This window comes from Bufo bufo, chromosome 10 (assembly GCF_905171765.1).
Source record: "Bufo bufo chromosome 10, aBufBuf1.1, whole genome shotgun sequence".
NCBI lineage: Eukaryota > Metazoa > Chordata > Amphibia > Anura > Bufonidae > Bufo > Bufo bufo.
Window position 1 is genome coordinate 7,386,626 of NC_053398.1, and position 23,584 is coordinate 7,410,209.

General features: G+C 48.4%; 1 protein-coding gene across 1 annotated transcript in view; it reads right to left on the minus strand.

Moving 5' to 3' along the window:
- The window catches only part of PIK3C2A (phosphatidylinositol-4-phosphate 3-kinase catalytic subunit type 2 alpha), a 62,036-nt gene that overhangs the window by 22,498 nt on the left and 15,954 nt on the right, over positions 1-23,584 (minus strand). Inside the window, exons 3-13 of the mRNA XM_040410513.1 lie at positions 23,336-23,383; positions 15,239-16,353; positions 14,046-14,149; positions 11,443-11,600; positions 10,315-10,435; positions 8,851-8,962; positions 7,860-7,939; positions 4,912-4,975; positions 4,212-4,358; positions 4,077-4,122; positions 3,789-3,999 (exon numbers count right to left, since the gene is read on the minus strand). Coding sequence (XP_040266447.1) covers positions 3,789-3,999; positions 4,077-4,122; positions 4,212-4,358; positions 4,912-4,975; positions 7,860-7,939; positions 8,851-8,962; positions 10,315-10,435; positions 11,443-11,600; positions 14,046-14,149; positions 15,239-16,294 — 2,099 coding nt within the window. The 5' untranslated portion in view covers positions 16,295-16,353; positions 23,336-23,383. The remainder of the gene's footprint in view (positions 1-3,788; positions 4,000-4,076; positions 4,123-4,211; positions 4,359-4,911; positions 4,976-7,859; positions 7,940-8,850; positions 8,963-10,314; positions 10,436-11,442; positions 11,601-14,045; positions 14,150-15,238; positions 16,354-23,335; positions 23,384-23,584) is intronic.

The following is a 23,584-nucleotide window of genomic DNA, read 5'->3' on the forward strand; positions in this document are numbered from 1 at the left end:
CAGGTCTCATTGGTCCTTACTGGACGAAACCTCCCTTAAAGTCCTCCACAGGACTTACATGGTGCCTGAGCGGTTACACCGTTTTTACCCCAAGGTCTGGCCTCTCTGTTTTCGGAGGATGTGATTCTGTTGGATCGACGTACCACATCTAGTGGGCTTGTCCTGTCAGCACATTCTGGACCAACATATGTTCTGTCATAGCGGATATAATGGGTAAATCATTCCACAAGTTACAAGCTACATGCCTCCTTGGGGACAAATGCTCCATTTAAACTGGCACAATTCCTTTTGTTAGCCGCTTGTATTCATATAGTGGCAAAATGGATTACTAATACGCTTAATGTCTCCGAGGTCATACAAACAATGGCTATCTATGAGAAAATTACAGCAATCCAAAATGATACAGTGGATGCATATCTTAAACTGTGGCGACCTTGGCTGTCCTCCTCCCATACCTTGCAAAGGTTAGATTATGTCGCACTGTGAAGTAGGGAAATGCTAGCCCCCATTTGGGATGATTGAGGCCAAAACATAGATTACACTATTGCATTATTTTTCAAGATAATTCACAATGCTACTGACTTTTAGGTCTTTAAAGGGGTATTCCCATCACATACAATGGGGGCATATCGCTAAGATATGCCCCCATTGTCTGATAGGTGCAGGTCCCACCTCTGGGGCCAGCACCTACAACGAGAACGGAGCGGGTAGAGCTGTGGCTGGAGGACCCCGGGTTTCCACGCCTATCAGACAATAGGGGCATCTCCTAGCGGTATGCCACCATTGTATGTGATGGCAAAACCCCTTTAACATTGGGACCAATGTTATTACTATTGTTTTTACTTTTAGTTTATGGTCTCTGTATTTTTCATGATAGACTGCATACTTACCTGCTGTCTCCTCAACCACCCCATCCGTGGGGTTTATTTGGTTTTGTTGTATTATAATTTGTAATATTTCTTTATTTAACCTTCCAATAAAATATTTTAAAATAAAAATAACCAATTTCTCACCTACACATAAATATCCTCTTTTCTCCAATCTAAAATTTAGAAAAAAGCTAAAGAAATATTTGATCTTTTTTTGAAAACATTCCAAAATCATCTATCAATTGCAAACCTACCGGTATATAAAAGCTTACAAATTATCCATTCACATGCTCCTATCCAAAAACTTTTTAGGGGCACGGATCCTTCAACTTTCAGATCAAAATATACTAGACCACTGGACCAGATATTTTTCATTACAAAGAACAAGACGGACAAAAATCAAACACCTCAAGTCCCACAAATAATACATTCTATACCAATAGTAGCTAAACGATTAATCATGAACTCCTGGATACACCAGACAACTCCCACAGAAGACATATCCCAGGTGAAGGACATGATGTGTATCGAGAGGACAGATACACTAAAACTGAAAAAAAAATATATATATATATATTTTATAGGACGCACACCTGCAAACTCAAGCAATAGAAAATCTGATGACTCCATTCCAAGACACAAAATGGTGCAATGAAGAACATCTATAAAATGTGTGAATATGTATATAAATACACAAAATGTTACAATACAGTTATTACACCTGTGTCTTAATATCAATAATATGTTATATATTTAGATATATATTTTTTTGTTTGTTTTATGACTTGAATTTGTTATACCATTTAAAGAGGACCTTTCACCGATTTTGACCCTATGAACTAAGTATACATACATGTGGAGCGGCGCCCGGGGATCTCTCTGCACTTACTATTATCCCCGGGCGCCGCTCCGTTCTCCTGCTATGTCCTCCGGTATCTCCGTTCCCTAAGTTATGGTAGGCGGAGTCTGCCCTAGCGCTGGCCAATCGCATTGCAGAGCTCACAGCCTGGGAGAAAATAACCTCCCAGGCTGTGAGCTCTGCGCTGCGATTGGCCAGCGCTAGGGCAGACTCCGCCTACCATAACTTAGGGACTGGTATCTCCGCCTACTATAACTTAGTGAGCGGAGATACCGGAGGGCATAGCAGGAGAACGGAGCGGCGCTCGGGGATAATAGTAAGTGCAGTGATATCCCCGGGCGCCGCTCCACATGTCTGTATAGTTAGTTCATAGGGTAAGAATCGGTGAAAGGTCCTCTTTAAATGTACTGTATGTCTTCAACAAAAAAGAACTACGATTCTAAATAAGCCTGTAAAAATAATCAAAAGTTCTGATTTAAAAAGTAAACCTTTATAAAAAAAATGTATTATGTCCCTAATGCCCACCATTCACTGTGCGCTTAAAACTCAGTTCTCTGCACACCGCTGACAGCTCAGCTGTGTACGGAGGATAGAGTGTGAAATATATGAATGGGGCCGCAGCAGCGCTGAGAGCACGGGCAGGAGCGCACATTGCTGCTCCTGCCCCCCAGAGGATTACTAACTCCTGGCATAGCACATGCGTACTCTGTACTAGGGTTGGGCGATATCAAAAATATTCAGACGATAACGGTATTAAGAAATTTTTCGCGATAAATACCTGTTTAAAAGAAAAAAACACAAGGAGACGTTATACTGTATGGGGGACTGGGGCAGCCACAGGGAGACGTTATACTGTATGGGGGCCGCCACAAGGAGACGTTATACTGTATGGGGGCAGCCACAGGGAGACGTTATACTGTATGGGGGCCGCCACAAGGAGACGTTATACTGTATGGGGTCAGCCACAAGGAGACATTATACTGTATGGGGGCCGCCACAAGGAGACATTATACTGTATGGGGGCCGCCACAAGGAGACGTTACACTGTATGGAGGCGGGGGCCACAAGAAGATGTTATAATAAAGTCTTGTGGCCCCAGGCCACCATACATACAATAATACTTTACGACATACTTTTCCCGCGGCTGCCTCGCTTGTGTGCTCTGATTCTGACATCAGATGTCGGTGGGCGGAGATTTGAATACGGGAGCAAGGAGGAGGGAGAGCCGGGGGCGGCCGCTGCGGGAAGTAGTAAGTTTCTAATTTTGTCATCAGAGCATACGAGCGAGGCAGCCGCAGGAAAACACTCCAGAGACACCCAGTACTCACACAGAGTTCGCCACAGAGAACCGGCACGGGTGGGTGACGGACGTTGATGTCAGATGGTGGGTGGAGTCTGGAATAAGGGAGGCGGAGCAAGAAGGAGTAATGTGTTGTACTTCTCAGCGCTATGCAAGGTGCAGGGGCGGGCGGACGCAGATTTAGAAGCGGTCAGCACACATGACCGCTTCGATGGCGTCACAAAATACCGCGGTAATTAGGAAACAGCGATATCGCCGTTTTTTAATACCGTGGTATGTCGTGAACTCCGGTATATCGCCCAACCCTACTCTGTACCCATGTACTATGCCAGGATTAGCTGAGCAGAGCAAGCTCCTGTTTCGCTAAGCTAAGAGCCGACATGCAGTTCTCTTAGCTTAGCAGAGAAAGCAGAAAGAGGAGCCCGCTCCGCTCAGCTAATGTGCTATGCCAGGAGTTAGCAATCTTCCATGGGGCACGGGCAGGAGCAGAAATGTGCGCTCCTGCCCATACTCCCTGCTTATGCGGCCCGAGCTGTCAGCGGTGTACAGAGAACTGAGTTTTAAGCGCACAGTGAATGCTGCACTTTAGGGAGGTAAAAGTATAATAAAAATACAAAATTAATTAATAAAGTTAGAAAAGGTTTTATTGGGGCATTAGGAACATTATATTAAAATTTCTTATAAAGGTTTAGTTACTTTAAAAAATAAAAAAAAGTCAACAAAAAAAAAATGCTGAAATGCCCCAGGACAGTCACCTCACCTGGAAACCCAAGCTGTAGGGATACCATGAGCTGCAAATATTGTGAATTGGAGATGGTCAGCTGAGGTGCGAGCTTCCTTCACGGGCTTGCTACTGCTGCTTGGGTTGGTAGCGGGGGTGCAGGAGGCGAGATGAAGCTGCAGCAGGGTGTGCACAGCAGTAGTTAAGTGGCTTAAACTCTCCTGTAGAGGACTGTCACAGTCTGGAGAGCCTGCAGGAAAGCAATCATCAATGCTCAGCTTATACAGGAGAATATATAAGTGTCACACACACACGCGCCCATCTTACCATCTGAAGCCGTGAGGTTACTTCCAGCAGCAGGACTGGAGGGACCCTAAAAACATAGCACAAGTTCAGAGCACACAGACATTTCCTGAACCTTACAGTAAGAGAAATCTAATGTGAACATTAAGTTTCCCTTACCTCCACACTACGGCTGCGCGGCAGGTTCACGGCTCTGCGCAGCTTCTTGATGCACTCTGTAATGGCTGGCGTCTCCACACTGTGTGCGGTCCTGCAGATATTCCTCACCACTTTGATGACTTGGTCAGCCGCTCTGTAAGGATTGCTCTAAGTAAAAAAAAAAAAAAAAAAAAAAAAAAAGTTCATGTGAATATCGACTTGCAGCAGAATGTCCTGAACGCATCATCCAGCACATCAAAACATCGATACAACCGAGGCCACGTCTGTGATGCACTGCAGGGTCTTGTGGATGATCTGTATGTCCCACAGGACAGCACGGCACAGACTTTATTTACAGCTCTACATATGTCTCCTCTTTCCACCCAATCATTGGTCCAACTGTCAGATTAGGCTTAAATATCTGCCTATGGTGGAAGCAACGCACAAATCTCACATAGTCTCCACTGATCAGCAGATTCACAGACGGCTTCGTGCTGACTGCTCCTGCCGTCTGCTTGCATGTTCAGGTCCTGGGCAGCAGCCATCAGGTGAGAGCACCCAGCTATGGCATGACTAAGACTTGCACTATGAAGAGCAGAAGCCAATGAGAAGTCAGAGAGGTCACGAAGCCGACCTGCTCAGTCACAGTGGACAACAGGGATAAGGGCAGGTGTACATGAAGAGGGTGTACAAGTACCAGGGGTCACGCCTCTACACGTACCTCGTTTTTAAGGCACATACTGACTTGCTCATGGTAGGCATCCAGTAATTCTTCGATGTCCTGCCTGCGGAAACAAATTTTAATAATTCATTAAAACTGCTGGTAGAAACACTTAATTGTAACTTCACACCACATAAGAATTAAAAAAAAGAAAAAAAAAAGAAAACATCAACCAAGAGCGTGTAGAATAGATATAGACAAGTCAGGAGGACCTCCGTGTATGGAGGTGACATGTGACTGTATACGGACTGTAATAAATAACATATACACACACACACACACACCAGACAAGAGGACCTTAATATATATATAGAGGTTGCATATGACTATATACAGGATGTAGAATACATATACACTACTCACAAAAAATTAGGGATATTTGGCTTTTAGGTGAAATTTATGGAAACATATAAAGTTCCCGCTCCAGTGATATTATATCATGAAAGTCGAAGGGGCAATGGAGATTCCCTCATCTCAAACTAATTATTGAAACAAAAAGAAAACCCCAGTGCTGGGTACACCGCCACAAAATATCAGCGTCTCAGTAACTTGTCCTGTGGCCTTGAGTAGGGCTGCAGTAAACGAATATTTTAGTAATCGAGTATTCTATCGATTATATTTCTCGATTCATCGAGTAATCTAATAAGAAAAACCTTCTTAAAATAACGTACGTAACTACGTTTTTCTTTATAAAAACAATATTTTTATTTCTTACAGTGGTGGTATGGTATAGCAAATAATTGCACACACATGACATAAGGTTTCTTTCACAGCTGCAATATACATTCTGGTTCTGTCAGAAGAACAGCCAGAATGTGCCATATCGGGTATAACTGGATACTGCCGGCTGCTGCAGCAATTGACTGTAATGGGGTAAAGGGTCTGGCTCTGTTACAGCATTCAAGCTAAGTTTGGACGATATCCAGCATGAATGCCAGAAGATGGCCTTGGACCACATTATAGTCAATAAGATTATGAGAGCAGAGCATATAGCTGGTTGTATCTGGCTATACCCATTGCAATACCCATGGCAATGGGCATGTATAAAGTTATTGGTTTGGAGGGGTTAATGGAAGCACCTTGGCATTAGGCATGTATAAAGTTATTGGTTTGTAGGGGTTAATGAAAGCACCTTGGAGGTGCCTTCATTAACCCCTCTCTAAACCAATAACTTTATACATGCCAAGGTGGTTCCTCCATTAACCACTCTCCATCTGCCTTTCAATATCAATTTACAGTGAGTTCCCCCAATTCCCCCCTGGCGTGCTTCTGGTGCTGTTAACTTAAATTACCTAATGGCACTAGTGAGGGGGGCGCAGCCGCAGACACATGGAGTCCGAGACAGTCTTCATCCCAGCATGCACTGGGACCTTACGTCACACACACATCGTTAGCCAGCGTGCTGACTATGTATGTGCGCAACTGCGCATTACGCAAAGTCCTGCAGGGCGGTGCCATCTCTCTGGACTCCGGAGGACACGGAGCGGTGAGTGAGACGCTTAATTTCACTCCCGCTCCGTGATCATGTGATGTAAACGATAACTCGATGCAGGGAAACTGCATCGAGGATTTTTTTGACTCTATTTAATCGAATTATTCGAAGAATCGTTTCAGCCCTAGCCTTGAGCATCAATTACAGCTTGAACACAACGTCTCCTGCTGTTCACAGCAAAGGACGTCCACTTCTCTGCCTTTCTGCGACTCTTCCTGCATCTCTGATACAACCTGCTGATGACTCTCTGTGACACTAAGTCCAGTGGCCACCTCCGTCTAAAAACATCCAGCTTGAAGCCTCGCAATGGCGAGGTACTGTTCATCAATTGTTAGGTGTCATCTTGGTCTCATGATGTCAAAATGTGAACAGCATGATGAGGAGGACTGTTTAAAGGATAACTGTCATATTTTTTATTGCTAAAGTGTAGGGCAAGTGATGGCTAACAATTTTGCAATAGACTTTATTTAGCCAAAACGTTTATTTTTGATAGAAAACTGGGGCTGAAATGGCCCTTAGCAGCACTCTTCAAAAGAGCGTTGCTAAGGGCCATCCGTCTCCGATTAGAAAAGACGGGCTGTGCAGCCAGACGCTATGCTTCTGCCTCCCTGGGAGACAGAAGGCTGGACACAGGAGTCTTAGGAGTTAAAATTACATTTATATTCCCCCTTTCTATGCAATCTAATGCTCCGTTACAGTCACTGACCTGCGATGATAATTCATGAATCAGCCGCCGGAAGTAGAAGCACTGTGCGCAGTGAGCCGGCGGATGCTTCATGAATTATCACAGGGATCTCAGGTCAGTGAATGTAACGGAGCATTAGATTGCATAGAAAGGGGGAATATAAATGTAATTTTAACTCCTAAGACTCCTGTGTCCAGCCTTCTGTCTCCTAGGGAAGCACGGGAGGCAGAAGCATAGCGTCTGGCTGCACAGCCCGTTTTTTCTAATCGGAGACGGATGGCCCTTAGCAACGCTCTTTTGAAGAGTGCTGCTAAGGGCCATTTCAGCCCCAGTTTTCTAACAAAAATAAACGTTTTGGCTAAATAAAGTCTATTGCAAAATTGTTACCCATCACTTGCCCTACACTTTAGCGCAAAAAAAAATAATAATTATGACAGTTATTCTTTAATACCAATTCTAATTGAACTAGAACATTTATTTGGGCGATTCATGGATCAAACAACTGTTGTAAATTTTGCTGTTAAGCTCCTTGTTAGAGAACAGCAAGTTGTACAAAAAGGGCATTTTGGGTTCATCCTGAAATTTCACCCACAAGTCAAATATCCCTAACTTTGAGAGTAGCAACTTAATGTCCCATTTATGCTTTAATATTTTCCGTCTACACCGCTGATGAAGAATACAACCACACGTAGATCATGACTGATTAATCTGCAGAGACTGAGGATGAATGATCCGCTGCCATAAAGATGAACGACTGGAGGCGGCCATTACCGTGTGACTGGCTCTTTGAACGGCCTGTCCAGCAGGGCCAAGTGTCTATTAAGGTCAACTGGTGTCTTGTCATCTTCAGCCTACAAGAAGAACATGCTGTTACGTACATACAATGGTGCTCAATCACATGAGCTGCAGGTGAACACACATAATGAGATATTATAAAGCAAGCGACCAAATTCTTCCATCGTGGGTCCTGTCCGGTCCACCCTGTGAACGGCTGCAGCAGAGACTCCTGCACTCCCCCTCCTGCAGAGAACACTGACTGGCTGCAGGGTGGGGGCTGTGAAATTCAGGGTTCATTCACATCTTCTGTTTGCTGCCACAATTTAAAAGAAAATGTGAATAACCCCTCATTTCAAGTTCTTAGGTCGCCAGCTTCACTGCTCCATACAAGGATTCACCAGACAGAATACGCCTGGTAACGAGCAGAGTCCGTCACGCAAGGACTCCTTACGTCTCCAGCGTGTAACAAGTGAACAACCCCCGGCTTGCAGCACTGTGTATGGAGGCATGGGGTGCACAGCCCCATCCTCCACCCTATTCTATGGCAAATAAATGATCTGCAGAAGTCTGAAGCCGAGCAATGAGCCGCAGCGAAGCGTCTGGAAACCAGTGCAGAGTCCACACCATTACAGGAAGCGAGCACCCAGCTCAATGTCAGAAATAATGCAAGCTCATTTCCCAGGATGGAGGGGTTGAGAGCCTGTTGTGCCCTCTGCAGGACGCCCCTCCCCCGGCATAGGTCTGTGAGGACACCCCACCACTGAGGGAGGTAGCAGCGTGTGAATGGAGCCCGGAAATCTTCTCCTGGCTCAGGCAGTGGCTGAAAATGCTGACATAACATGAGCAGCATCCAGCGGAGGACGGACATGAGAACTATTTGATCAGCACCCAGCCGTGGCGAAGCTCCAAGCACAAGCGATAATACTTGACTGAGAGACGATGTCTCCATGACAGAAAAACCAAGAAAACAGAGAGCCATACTTACAGTCCGTGCCAGTGCCCTGCACACGGTGCGGTGACACAGCAGCTGCAGACGGATCTCCGTGTCCCATTTACGGCACATCTGGATATATTCATGGCTGCCCAGACAATGCTTACTGTGGACACAGAACACATGACCGGTACCTTACCATACATGCTCCACATACAGTCGTGTACACTAACAGCCCTGTATTCAGGGCTTCTAGGCGAAAACAGGGTCTGAGACTGAGACCCCATAGTCACACATGGGGCACATGGATGAGGCTGCAGGCTACACAAAACAACTGGGCGCCCTCGGCGTCTGAGCAGGTAGGAGCCAAATGATATTTCACAGCTGCCGCCTCTCCGGACATGACTGAACAGTGTCAGAATGTGCACCCCCTACTGGAAACACCCAGCTGTCACGTTTATTCACACATTCTCAGCAGGAATAACAGAGGAACATCACAATACAAAGGTGTAAGAGAAAATGCTTGTTAATTGGTAACTAGTGGGGAACAAGTATTTACTAGATCAGACATGTCAGGAAAGTGGACGGATCCTCTCAATTTCCATGCCTATTGTTGGACTAAAGGCATCTAAACCTAAAAAATTCAGGAGCCAAATTATATTTTTTGGTCGACCATTTTACAACCTACTGGAACTTAAAGGGGTTGTCTCATCTCAGACAATGGGAGCATACCGCTAGGATATGCCCCCATTGTCTTATAGGTGTGGGTCCCACCGCTGGGACCCGCACCTATATCGAGAACGGAGCCCCGAAATTTAAGGAGGGCGCACTGCACATGCGCCCTCCATTCATTTCTATGGGGCAGCCGAAAATTCCTGTCTGCCCCATAGAAATGAATGGGAGCGTGGGCTGCGCATGCACAGCACGCCCTCATTCACTTCTATGGGAGAGGTGGGGATTAGCGCTTGGTGGTGGACGGACACGGACCCCGGGAAATCTGGGGTCTTCCAGCCACAGCGCTCCCCGCTCCATTCTCGATAAAGGTGAGGGTCCCAGTGGTGGGACCCGCATCCATCAGACAATGGGGGCATATCCTAGCGATATGCCCCCATTGTCTAAGATGGGAATACCCCTTTAAAAGGTTGTCCGAATTAATATTATATATATATATATATATATATATATATATATATATATATATATATATATAATTCGGACAACCTTTTAAAGGGGTATTCCCATCTTAGACAATGGGGGCATATCGCTAGGATTATATATAAAAATAATAATAATAAAAAAAAAACACACTGTAAATCTCAAGGTCAGCAATACATACATAAGCTAAGCAAGTTTTAGGCAAAAAAATAAAATAAATATTTCCCAAGTTTTGGCCCCTCTGTTGACATGCAGTTGCAGAGCTGTGGGGGCGTGTAACTAACAATCTCTGAGAGTGTCAACAAAAACTGCATTTCCCCTCCCCCTGCTCAGCAAAGGGAGTGCATAAAAGTGCTTACTTACTTTTGGAGCACTTCTTCCTGGCCGCACACCTTCAGGATATAGCTCTCAATGTCCACCTGGCTCAGGTCATCATGGACCCAGCAGAGCGCCTGCATAATGATCAGCTCTACCGGAGAGCTCACTGCGGGAAGAGCACAGAACAGCACATAGCTAACGAGCAACCACATAATTAGCCACTAGATACCACGTGATAACCCAGGCGCCCTCGCTGCAGGCTCCGCTCCTACAGGAACCTTCCTTCTCATCTCCTCCAGTGATTGCACAAGTATAATGGAGATGTCGGGCAGATGCTTCCTTCCCCAAGTATATGAAGCCTTGGAAGGGCTGAATGACATTAGAAGGAAGGCTGACACATGGCTGCATCTGCACTCACTAAACGGGTATGAGCTGCAATACTAGACAACCATGAGAAGGAGTGGGGCTGTTCCTGGGTAAAAAAAAAAAAAGCAGAACCTTCCCTCTGCTCTTTACGAGACCCCCTAACCTGAGGGCCCGCCTGAGAGAAGACTGGACGCTAGAAAAACAGACACAAAGCCAAAATGTAAAACTTCAAAAACAGCCTGATCCAAGGAGCCTGCAGCAAAATATGAGAAAACTGCACAAAGAGTGATTCCCTAATCTGTGCTCATTGTGATAAGAAGCTCGGGTGCTGCTGACCGGGGCGCAGTGTACGGAGCAGCCACACAGCTTATTTTTGGCAGTGGGAAGGGGGGGATAATTGTGTATTAGATAATATTAAGGGTCCATTCACACGTCCGTAGTGCATTGCGGATCCGCAATACACCCGGCCGGCACCCCCATAGAACTGCCTATTCTTGTCCGCAATTGCAGACAAGAATAGGACATGTTCTATTTTATTCCGGAGCTGCGGACCGGAAAATCGGGGCCGCGCTCCGGAAATGCGGATGCGGAGAGCACATAGTGTGCTCCCTGTATCCAATCCTGCCCCATTGAGAATGAGTGGGTCCGCACCCGTTCCGGATATTGCAGAACAGATGCGGACCCATTCCACAGAGGTGTGAATGGACCCCAACAGGGCAGATCACCCAGACTAAGGCTGAGACCAAAACTCTGCAGGTAATTACTACCAGGGGAGGTAAGTACCCAGCTGCCCTCCAGGGTACTCACCGTCACAAGTGAATGTCACTGGCTGCTGGAAGCCCTCAATCTCTATGGACACCTTAGTGCTGGAGATCTCGCTGCTCGGCGTCCACTGCGTCATCACGGGGCTCAGCACAAAGCCGGGATTACTAAGCGAGCTGTCACTGGGGAAGAGCATCCTCAACCTGCGAGAAAAAAGCGTGAGCGTAGATGTCCAGCAGCAACACTAAATGCCAGTGATGTGAACAGAGTGAAGAGACCAGTTGCATCTGGGTGGTGGTGCCGCTGCAACGAATATCGTTCCAAGGGGCGCAGTGAATCCGAAAGACAGCATCGTTTCAGCACCAGGATAAAGTGATACATAAAGATACACTTTATTGAAATTACTTTAAAAATCCTGTAAAATACTGACAGGTACCACCAATGCATTACAATCGCTACATATTCCGCCAGGTACCAGCAAAGCATTATGATCGACACGTATACGGCCAGGTACCAGCAACACATTACGATCGATACGTATACCAGGTACTACCAATGCGTTACGATCAATACGTATACCATCAGGTACCACTAACACATTACAATCAATACATATACTGCCATGTACCACCAACACGTTACGATCGATACTTATACTGCCATGTACCACCAATGCATTACATCACATTCACCTCATCACATGCAGCTTCTCAGCCAATGGTTTGCAAAATTAATAGCCTGACGTGCGATTGTGTGAATGAGCCCCCATCCATGACCGCTATCCTGGGCACTATATACACGGCCAGCATGCTCCTGTGCCTGCTCCCGCTATTCCTCCTGGTGACCACTATGTAGACATACAGCATATATGTTATTTGACATGCAGAACAAATGTCCCCTGTAAAGCGCACTGCAGCCTTCCCCCCCCCGCCCCCCCAGGTTCAGACGACTCCATTAGGGTCACTTTCCTTCTTGATACAGCTGGCACCGGTCTCCATCATAATGACGCACAGTCATCGGCTCACCAGACACCAGTTAATCATCTACAGGGCAGAAGATGCCAGGGCCCAGGAGAAGGAGTCGACTCTGCCCGTCCATAACATGCTGAAGAAAAGCCTGGCAGGTTCAGCCCTAGAGACTACCCCAGAAAGGGAAATAAGACTGCGCCCCAGTGAGCACAGCAGTGGATGGGAGTGATAACCCTTGTCCGGTGCTACAGAATATGGGACCGCTATGTAAATAACAGAGGTCCAATATATTTCCAAATTGGAGGCCGCACAGATTAGTAGGAGGCCGAGACCATAACTCTGTGCGTGTACTACATATGGGGTAGAGGGGAAAGGGGAAAGCCTTTTTTTTTTTTTACGAAGAAAAACATCCAAGCCAGGCTACATTTTGCAAAAACACATCTGAAGTCTCCCAAAAGCATGTGGGAAAAGGTCTTATGGTCTGATGAAACCAAGGTTGAACTTTTTGCCCATAATTCCAAAAAGATATGTTTGGCGCAAAAACAACACTGCACATCACCAGAAGAACCCCATCCCCACAGTGAAGCATGGTGGGGGCAGCATCATGCCAAGGGGCTGTTCTTCTTCAGCTGGAACTGGGGCCTTAGTTAATCTAGAGGGAATTCTGAACAGTTCCAAATACCAGTCAATATTGGGCCAAAACCTTCAGGCTTCTGCTAGAAAGCTGAACATGAAGAGGAACTTCATCTTTCAGCAGGACAACGACCCAAAGCATCCATCCAAATCCACCAAGGAATGGCTTCACCAGAAGAAGATTACAGTTTTGGAATGGCCCAGCCAGAGCCCAGACCTGAACCCGATTGACAATCTGTGGGTGATCTGAAGAGGGCTGTGCCCAGGAGATGCCCTCACAGTCTGACAGATCTGGAGTGTTTTTGCAAAGAAGAGTGGGCTAAACCTGCCAAGTCAAAATGTGCCATGCTGATAGACTCCTACCCAAAAAGACTGAGTGCTTTAATAAAACCAAAAGGTGCTTCAACAAAATATTAGTTTAAGGGTGTGCACACTTATGCAACCATATTTAATTTTTATATTTTATCTTCCCTCCACCTAAAAGATTTCAGTTTGTTTTTCAATCGAGTTGTACAGTTTATAGGTCACATGAAGGGTCCATTCACACGTCCGTAACGGGTTTTGCAGATCCGCAAAACATGGACACGGCAATGTGCATTCCACATTTTGCGGACCGCACATCGCTGGCACTAATAGAATATGCCTATTCTTGTCCGCAATTGCGGACAAGAATGGGACATGTTCTATTTCTTTCGGGAACGGAAATGTGGACCCGGAAGAGCGGGTCTGCATTTCCGGAGCCGGGCCGCACATAGAAATGAATGGGTCCGCAATTCCGTTCCGCAAAATGAGAAACGAAATTGCGGACGTGTGAATGGGGCCTTAAGGTGGAAAAAGTTCTGAAATGATTTATCTTGGCTCTTTTTTACATCACAGAAACCTGACATTTAAACAGGGGTGTGTAGACTTTTTATATCCACTATATGTACCCAACCTCGAGATAAGCCCCAGCACACATATGTACCTAAACACGAGATAAGGTCCAGCACACAGAGCACATGTACTGAACCCCCAGACTCCAGGTTCAGTGCTGTCAGATGGTCTCACCTTTCCACTTCTTTACAGAAGGCTGCGACTTCCTCATTTTGCACCTCCATATCCTGCAGGAAAGAGCTTCCCGGGGGCATCCTCGTGCTGGTCCCACCATCATTCTAGAAGAGAGAGAGAATATGATATAAATCAGAGTTATGGACTACACACACTATGTCCCGAGAGATGGGATTACTGCTCTATGCACCCACTTTAATGTCGTTCCCACTGCAGCCAATCACTGGTCTCTTTGGTGCACAGCTGAGGCCAATGATTGGCTGCAACAGTCAATCGTTGCTGACAGGACGTCACCACTGAGCCAGGTAAACAGATCTCAGCTGGAAGAACCAGAGGGGGATCTGTCAGTAGAATATACTTCTTTAAGGCAGTTCCATCCCTTGTGCTGTCTGGGTGCTCCTGAAACTGTAGGACCCCTTTAACCACCAGCGGAGTAATCGGAGCTTCTCAGATCGTGCCCTGCATACGGGGTTCATTATAATTAAACGAGGAGCCAGTCAGGATGCTGCTTCCATTCTCTCATAAGCCTTAGGTTCCGTTCACATGTGGCAGATTTATTGCACATACTTCTAAAACTCTGGTCTGTAAGGGATTCTTAGAAACCACACTGAGATGAATGATAATCTGCAGCATGTGAACATACCCTTGGTGAGGACGGCTGGGATCGGACTGGTTAAGCAGCACTTTTACCGTTACAGGTCCTCCTCCCCGGGGGCAGCCATTTATATCTGTCTCTCTGCTGGTTCTGTTTACACTGTGTGGGGGATGGGAGACCTTGTGGCACTTTTTATCGATCAGGTGCGGTCACTGATTCCAGCATTGGCCGGGACATAGATCAGACTCGGCTGCACTGCACATTCTTTTGGTTTGGAATATATATATATATATATATAGGAATAAGAATTGCAGAAAAAATACGACCTCCTACAAGGTGTCATCCAAGGACCGCAGAGGGACGTGATGCAACCAGTAATTGACCTGGAGGAGGGGCGCTGGTTCTGCAATCATCTGGGACAGCACATTGGAGGGGCCATCAATTAGTATGCAGCTCCGTACTGCAGCAATGTGGTGCATATTCAGTGTATAGGTTACTTTTGTCTGAATGCACGTGTACTCTGGGGCACAGGAACTGGTGGAGGTCTCTGTACCGCCCTACAGATCCCTGAATGACGCCCGCTCCCTATTACACTCACCTCGGTGCTCTGACTCCTGGACAGCTGCCCGGGTGCTGACCGCAGGTTTAACGAGTGGCTTCTGGCGACTGTGGCCCCTGATGGAGATTTGCCACTCGCTTTCCTCTCGCAGTACGATGATTTTATAGGCTGCTCCTCCTGTAAAACAGCATCCCAGGGATCTCCAGCAGACGACCCGAAGGACACCGCCTCACTGACCTGGCCACTGCAGAGCTCTACAGAATCCACCTTGGGTTTACTGAGGGGGTCCAGGTCCAGCCAGTCGAACTTGCTGATGTCATCCGTCTTGTCTATGACACCATTCCCAGGGGAGCCAGGGGTTCGGGGTAACTGGGTTTCATGGTTGGACTTCCCGTTCCTCAAGAACTCTGACGTCCTCGCTATTTTATCAAATAACTTCGCCATGTCAGGGGTGACAACACTGGAATATGCCGGCAAGGTTCCCCTCATAGGGAAGGGAGCACGAGCTGGCATGGGGAAGGAAACATATTGGGTGGGTGTTGGAAGACTGAGAAAAACCGGCTCCCTGCATCGCACTGAGGGGTGGAAGCCATTCTGGAAAGGATCGGAGCGTTTTAAATATGATGCAGAGAAGGACGGCTGTAAGGAGCAAGGCACTGGCGGTCGGGGTGCCCACTGACTGCACTGAAACGAGGGGATGGTATAACATTGTGCTGACACAGACGGATTTAACACAGGAGTCTGAGGTGCAGCAGGGGGCTTGGGGACCACCTCAAAACTGTCGTCCAGAAGCAGCTTTTCTAATTCAGCGAGCGGAAGTTTCTCTATATCAATGTTATGCAGAGACTTTTGTGCTGTGGTCTTGGCATCCATCTCCGGGAACACCATGAGGTCCTGATCAGGCATGGCCGGGCTGGCAGATCTCTGCTGCACCCTCATGAAGGTGGTGCCCTGTCTCTTGTCTCTCCGCAGCTTGTCCAACGCCTCGGCCTCCATCTGTAAGGCTTCCTCCTTCCCCACATCTCTTGTTCCCAATGTGTGTGCAGACGAGGACACCTTTTGTCTGAAGCCATTGCTGTTGGAGATCTGGGCCATACTGTGCCCACGGGGCAGATCCGCGTGGAAGTCCTCTGGTGGATCCTCACATGTATGATCTGGGGAAACAGAGGGAAGTCACTACAGACACCAAACTGTAGGTAAAGAAAACAATAGAACGGCGCCTGGCTGGTCGCGGTCAGTGATCTCTAATATCCTAGAACTGTATCCCGCCAGTCCGTCCATAAAACACGCTGCACAAGTCCTCGTCATCATTATTCCACGCTCCTGAACTTTTCTCCATTTTTTCTTATAGCTTTACATACTGCTGTTCCTCTCCTATTCCTCCCGGAAACGTAAGAATGAACCGGCACTGGATATTACCAGTTTGAGGGTGTGCCCCTACACACTGATACTGTCCAATTATCCATGGCAGACGGATTGTCACACACCCCCTCTGACAAGGAAAATGGTAACGCCCCTTTACCAATTTACTCAAATGCTCAGGAGGAACAACAGAGGAACAGCATCACATAAAAGATGCTCCAGAACAGTTCTATCCTGGGGAATACAAGTAGTCAGTAGAGCAGACCAGTCAGGACAGCACAAACCAGTAGTCAGAGCCACCAGTAAGAGCACAAACCAGTAGTCAGAGCCACCAGTAAGAGCACAAACCAGTAGTCAGAGCCACCAGTAAGAGCTGTTTCACACGAGTGGATCCCGCGCGTGTCATCCGCAGCGTGAAAGACGCGCTATGGACTGATAATGGTCCGTGCCTCTCTGATCTTTTTACTACAAAATCACAGAGAGATAAAGTGGTCACTGTGGTTTTGTAGTAAAAAGATCACAAAGAGGCAAAGAACATTATCAATCATGTCACTGCTCCGTGTCTCTGCTGTCCATACCGCGGCTTGGCTGTCTTTCACACTGCGGATGACACACGCGCCATCCGCTCTTGTGAAATAGCCCTAAGAGCACAAACCAGTAGTCCGTCTCAACGACTTCCCTAGTGAACTTCAGTACAGGAAGAGGTACAATGTGTGCATGTCAGGAACTTCCCTAAAATCTGGTCCTGGTAATGAGCACAATTAGGCGCCGACACCCCTCCCCCGGCATAGCTCACTACTAGGGACAGACGAGCAGATTACATAGGAACGATGGAAAACCCCACCGCACGTTGATTAATCATGTATGATCCCAGGACAAGGATCTGCAGTCACTTCCACATCATACAGCGAGTCATGGAAACTGAACACATGGGAGGCCCAGGAACATGGATATTACATAACACACTGTCAGACTGAAATCACATACATTGCACATGACAGCTGTGTGCGCCGGCTGCACACATACGTGCTCTATGCAGAGTGCGCCGGCTGCACACATACGTGCTCTATGCAGAGTGCGCCGGCTGCACACATACGTGCTCTATGCAGAGTGCGCCGGCTGCACACATACGTGCTCTATGCAGAGTGCGCCGGCTGCACACATACGTGCTCTATGCAGAGTGCGCCGGCTGCACACATACGTGCTCTATGCAGAGTGCGCCGGCTGCACACATACGTGCTCTATGCAGAGTGCGCCGGCTGCACACATACGTGCTCTATGCAGAGTGCGCCGGCTGCACACATACGTGCTCTATGCAGAGTGCGCCGGCTGCACACATACATGTTCTATGCAGAGTGCGCCGGCTGCACACATACAGTACAGACCAAAAGTTTGGACACACCTTCTCATTCAAAGAGTTTTCTTTATTTTCATGACTATGAAAATTGTAGATTCACACTGAAGGCATCAAAACTATGAATTAACACATGTGGAATTATATACATAACAAACAAGTGTGAAACAACTGAAAATATGTCATATTCTAGGTTCTTCAAAGTAGCCACCTTTTGCTTTGATTACTGCTTTGCACACTCTTGGCATTCTCTTGATGAGTTTCAAGAGGTAGTCCCCTGAAATGGTTTTCACTTCATAGGTGTGTCCTGTCAGGTTTAATAAGTGGGATTCCTTGCCTTATAAATGGGGTTGGGACCCTCACTGGCGTTGAGGAGAAGTCAGGTGGATACACAGCTGATAGTCCTACTGAATAGACTGTTAGAATTTGTATTATGGCAAGAAAAAAGCAGCTAAGTAAAGAAAAACGAGTGGCCATCATTACTTTAAGAAATGAAGGTCAGTCAGTCAGCCGAAAAATTGGGAAAACTTTGAAAGTAAGGGCTATTTGACCATGAAGGAGAGTGATGGGGTGCTGCGCCAGATGACCTGCCCTCAACAGTCACCGGACCTGAATCCAATCGAGATGGTTTGGGGTGAGCTGGACCGCAGAGTGAAGGCAAAAGGGCCAACAAGTGCTAAGCATCTCTGGGAACTCCTTCAAGACTGTTGGAAGACCATTTTAGGGGACGACCTCTTGAAGCTCATCAAGAGAATGCCAAGAGTGTGCAAAGCAGTAATCAAAGCAAAAGGTGGCTACTTTGAAGAACCTAGAATATGACATATTTTCAGTTGTTTCACACTTGTTTGTTATGTATATAATTCCACGTGTTAATTCATAGTTTTGATGCCTTCATAGTCATGAAAATAAAGAAAACTCTTTGAATGAGAAGGTGGTCTGTACTGTACATGTTCTATGCAGAGTGCGCCGGCTGCACACATACGCCTTCTATGCCGTGTACACTTGCTGCACATACATGTTCTATGCTGCGGGGCCCACTGTTTTGTTCAGTCTGCTGCACACTGTGTGGGTCAGGAATGCAGTCTGGACGCTATATCCGGCTTCTCCTGCACACCAGCTCTCACCACAAAAATGCAAACAATACCGGTCGTACTTGCAGCCCAGTCCCTGAAATCAACAGACCGGTGGACCGTGGTATCAGGCATGAGCAGTGAGGACGGCAGTGACCTGTGGACTCCCCAACTGTGACCTGCTGCACAATAGTGAAGCCCTATGTGTTGTCAGAGGACGACGCTACATCACTGTCAGCACCAACATCTTCACCGCCTCCTGGACCTGACATCCCAGGTCTATTACACACAAGTGTACATTCTGCTCTAAGGGCTCATTCCCTGAACGTGTAATTACTGTGCCCATGTTGCAGACCACAAATAAATGGTCCACAAAACACGGGCACCAGTTGTCTGAACTCCACTTTACGGATGCAGACCCACTGACTTGAATGAGTCCGCAAAATACAGTAAAAGACAGGACATGGATCGGAAGCATACAGAAATATTTGAAAGAGCTTCCATGGGCATGTCGCCGTTCTGCAAAAGATAAAACAAGTCCTATCTTTTGCGGATCGTGGACCCATTCAGAGTTCACATGGCCGGTGAGTGCGTTATGCTTATGGCAACGCGGGCACAGTGATCATCCACTACAGATGTCACAGTAGGACTGAGCACTTTCCATCCATATTTATATCTAGACCTGGGCTACATGCCAGCTTCTACCAAGAGACATAGCATGGTGGGGATACGGTGTTCCACAGAAGCATACAATGTGAGCTCTCCTCTATGGAGAACACTGCATGTGACATCTGCAACAGAACGGGCTGCAAGCAGTGAGGAGGCGCAGCAGAGTCATCTGAGGTGTTAGCACTGTGCTGGGACCTGCATCCTATAGGGTCCCGAGGAGCAGTCAGTACCATGCTAAACCTGTGTCCTATAGGGTCCTGAGAAGGAGTCGCAGCCCCTGCAGTCAGCACCCGTGCTGGGACCTGTGTCCTATAGGGTCCTGAGGAGCAGTCAGCACCGTGCGGAGACCTGCGTCCTATAGGGTCCCGAGGAGCAGTCAGCACTGTGCTGGGATCTGAGTCCTATAGGGTCCTGAAGAGCAGTCAGCACTGTGCTGGGATCTGAGTCCTATAGGGTCCTGAAGAGCAGTCAGCACTGTGCTGGGATCTGAGTCCTATAGGGTCCTGAGGAGCAGTCTGCACCGTGCTGGGACGTGCGTCCTATAGGGTCCCGAGGAGCAGTCAGCACTGTGCTGGGATCTGAGTCCTATAGGGTCCTGAGGAGCAGTCAGCACTGTGCTGGGATCTGAGTCCTATAGGGTCCTGAGGAGCAGTCAGCACTGTGCTGGGATCTGAGTCCTATAGGGTCCTAAAGAGCAGTCTGCACCGTGCTGGGACGTGCGTCCTATAGGGTCCCGAGGAGCAGTCAGCACTGTGCTGGGATCTGAGTCCTATAGGGTCCTGAGGAGCAGTCAGCACTGTGCTGGGATCTGAGTCCTATAGGGCCCTGAGGAGCAGTCAGCACTGTGCTGGGATCTGTGTCCTATAGGGTCCCGAGGAGCAGTCAGCACCATGCTAAACCCGTGTCCTATAGGGTCCTGAGAAGGAGTCGCAGCCCCTGGAGTCAGCACCCATGCTGGGACCTGCATCCTATAGGGTCCCGAGGAGCAGTCAGTACCATGCTAAACCTGTGTCCTATAGGGTCCTGAGAAGAAGTCGCAGCCCCTGCAGTCAGCACCCGTGCTGGGACCTGTGTCCTATAGGGTCCCGAGGAGCAGTCAGCACTGTGCTGGGATCTGAGTCCTATAGGGTCCTGAGGAGCAGTCAGCACTGTGCTGGGATCTGAGTCCTATAGGGCCCTGAGGAGCAGTCAGCACTGTGCTGGGATCTGAGTCCTATAGGGCCCTGAGGAGCAGTCAGCACTGTGCTGGGATCTGTGTCCTATAGGGTCCCGAGGAGCAGTCAGCACCATGCTAAACCCGTGTCCTATAGGGTCCTGAGAAGGAGTCGCAGCCCCTGGAGTCCGCACCCATGCTGGGACCTGCATCCTATAGGGTCCCGAGGAGCAGTCAGTACCATGCTAAACCTGTGTCCTATAGGGTCCTGAGAAGGAGTCGCAGCCCCTGCAGTCAGCACCCGTGCTGGGACCTGTGTCCTATAGGGTCCCGAGGAGCAGTCAGCACCATGCTAAACCCGTGTCCTATAGGGTCCTGAGAAGGAGTCGCAGCCCCTGGAGTCAGCACCCATGCTGGGACCTGCATCCTATAGGGTCCCGAGGAGCAGTCAGTACCATGCTAAACCTGTGTCCTATAGGGTCCTGAGAAGGAGTCGCAGCCCCTGCAGTCAGCACCCGTGCGGGGACCTGCGTCCTATAGGGTCCTGAGGAGCAGTCGCAGCCCCTGCAATCAGCACCCGTGCTGGGACCTGCGTCCTATAGGGTCCTGAGGAGCAGTCACAGCCCCTGCAGTCAGCACCGTGCTGGGACCTGCATCCTATAGGGTCCTGAGGAGCAGTCTGCATCATGCTAAACCTGTGTCCTATAGGGTCCTGAGGAGCAGTCAGCACTGTGCTGGGACCTGTGTCCTGTAGGGTCCTGAGGAGGAGGCACAGCCCCTGCAGTCAGCAATGTGCTGGACCTGTGTCCTGTAGGGTCCTGAGGAGGAGGTGCAGCCCCTGCAGTCAGCAATGTGCTGGACCTGTGTCCTGTAGGGTCCTGAGGAGCAGTCAGCACTGTGCTGGGACCTGTGTCCTGTAGGGTCCTGAGGAGCAGTCAGCACTGTGCTGGGACCTGTGTCCTGTAGGGTCCTGAGGAGGAGGCACAGCCCCTGCAGTCAGCAATGTGCTGGACCTGTGTCCTGTAGGGTCCTGAGGAGGAGGCACAGCCCCTGCAGTCAGCAATGTGCTGGACCTGTGTCCTGTAGGGTCCTGAGGAGGAGGCACAGCCCCTGCAGTCAGCAATGTGCTGGACCTGTGTCCTGTAGGGTCCTGAGGAGGAGGTGCAGCCCCTGCAGTCAGCACCGTACTAGGACCTGTGTCCTGTAGGGTCCTGAGGAGGAGGAGTTTCAGGATCGGGCTGAGGTCAGTGATTGGCTGCAGCAGTAACATGTTCCTGGTCTGCCATCAGGACTGCAGCAGAGTAAACAAAGCAACGGATGCTGGAACGGCGGTGAATTTAACATCGAACATGTACACTGAACAGGTGACCAGAAGTCAGACGCTGCAGATTTAATAAAGCTTCTCATCTTCTATAAGACTGAGGGTGACAGAAGTGACTGGGAGACGCCCCCGCTGGCTCGGACGCCCAACATCACCCGGCGCTGCACTTCCTGCGTCCTGTCCTTGGATAAAACGGAACTGAGCGAACAATTACAGACAAGTCAGGAGATCCTGATTAACCCTGCATGTGCTGGAGCGAGGGGGCAGCAGCCTGGCAGGAGCTCATTGTTACTGTGTGAATGTATGGCTCCTTGCCCGGGCAGAGCTCAGCACCATCAGGCCCCCAGACAAAACAAGAGGAGAACGGTGGGGGCTCCACCTACACCACTCCTCCCATCTCCGCTCATAAACACCATCATCCACTCCACACTTCCCAGAAACATTCCTCCTTCCAGTATCAGGAACTTGGCAGAAAACCAAACTATCTGCAGGATTCCTATTTTAGGAGCAGAATCCTTCATCCCAGGCAGACAGAGAGCAACCTGACAGCACGGCCCAGGACACAGAGGGTTAACTGTGCATTATCTTACGTCTCTGTAATCCCCAACACCAAACCTCATCAAACCCCAGAGCATCCAAATAACCCCATGCCGAGGCCTCCACCGGTGCCATAAACCGACCACTAACCTGAACCTAAAGGGGAACACCAGAAAAAACTCTTCAGTGACTACTGAACCTGCAGTGCTAAGCCTGAGGCTACAAAAGCGACTGCACCCCCCCCCACTGGGACGGGGGGAGGGGGCGCTCATGGAGCACTACATTCTCCTCCAACTGCTGGGAAAACCACTAACGGGTCAGCAAAAGCATAATCTTATCATTCAATACATCAGCTCTGTGTCTATAAGGGGCCACACACCCTCAGTCCAGATTATATCAGCGCTGGAGCGTTATAAGAAGAGCGGCTGATATTAGTCACATATGAAGTAATGTCTCTGGAGGTTATATCAGCGCTGGAGCGTTATATAGATGGGTGTCAGCACTAGAGATGTAATATAGTAGTTGTCATTGGGAATTCTGCAGTCAGCCTTTACACTACCAGACACAGCTGACAACATGGAGCCTCCGGCACAGTGACCTGGTGTCAGACAGTAGGTGTCCGGCCCCTTTATGCCGTTCACTACTGTGGATGCATCATGTGAACACTCACCTGCTCAGCAGTAAATCAGCGATGGGGCATAGGGGGCGCTCCATTATCCTGCATGAAGATACAAATAAGGATCACCACTGCGACCTCATCAGAGCCTGGACCCACTCTGCCCCCAGCACCCAAGAAAACTAAAATACAGAACTATATACACTCCCCCCGCATACCGGTCACTGCCCCCCTCCTCACATACTGGTCACTGTCCCCCTCACCCTTCTCCACCCCACATACCGGTCACTGCCCCCCCCCCTG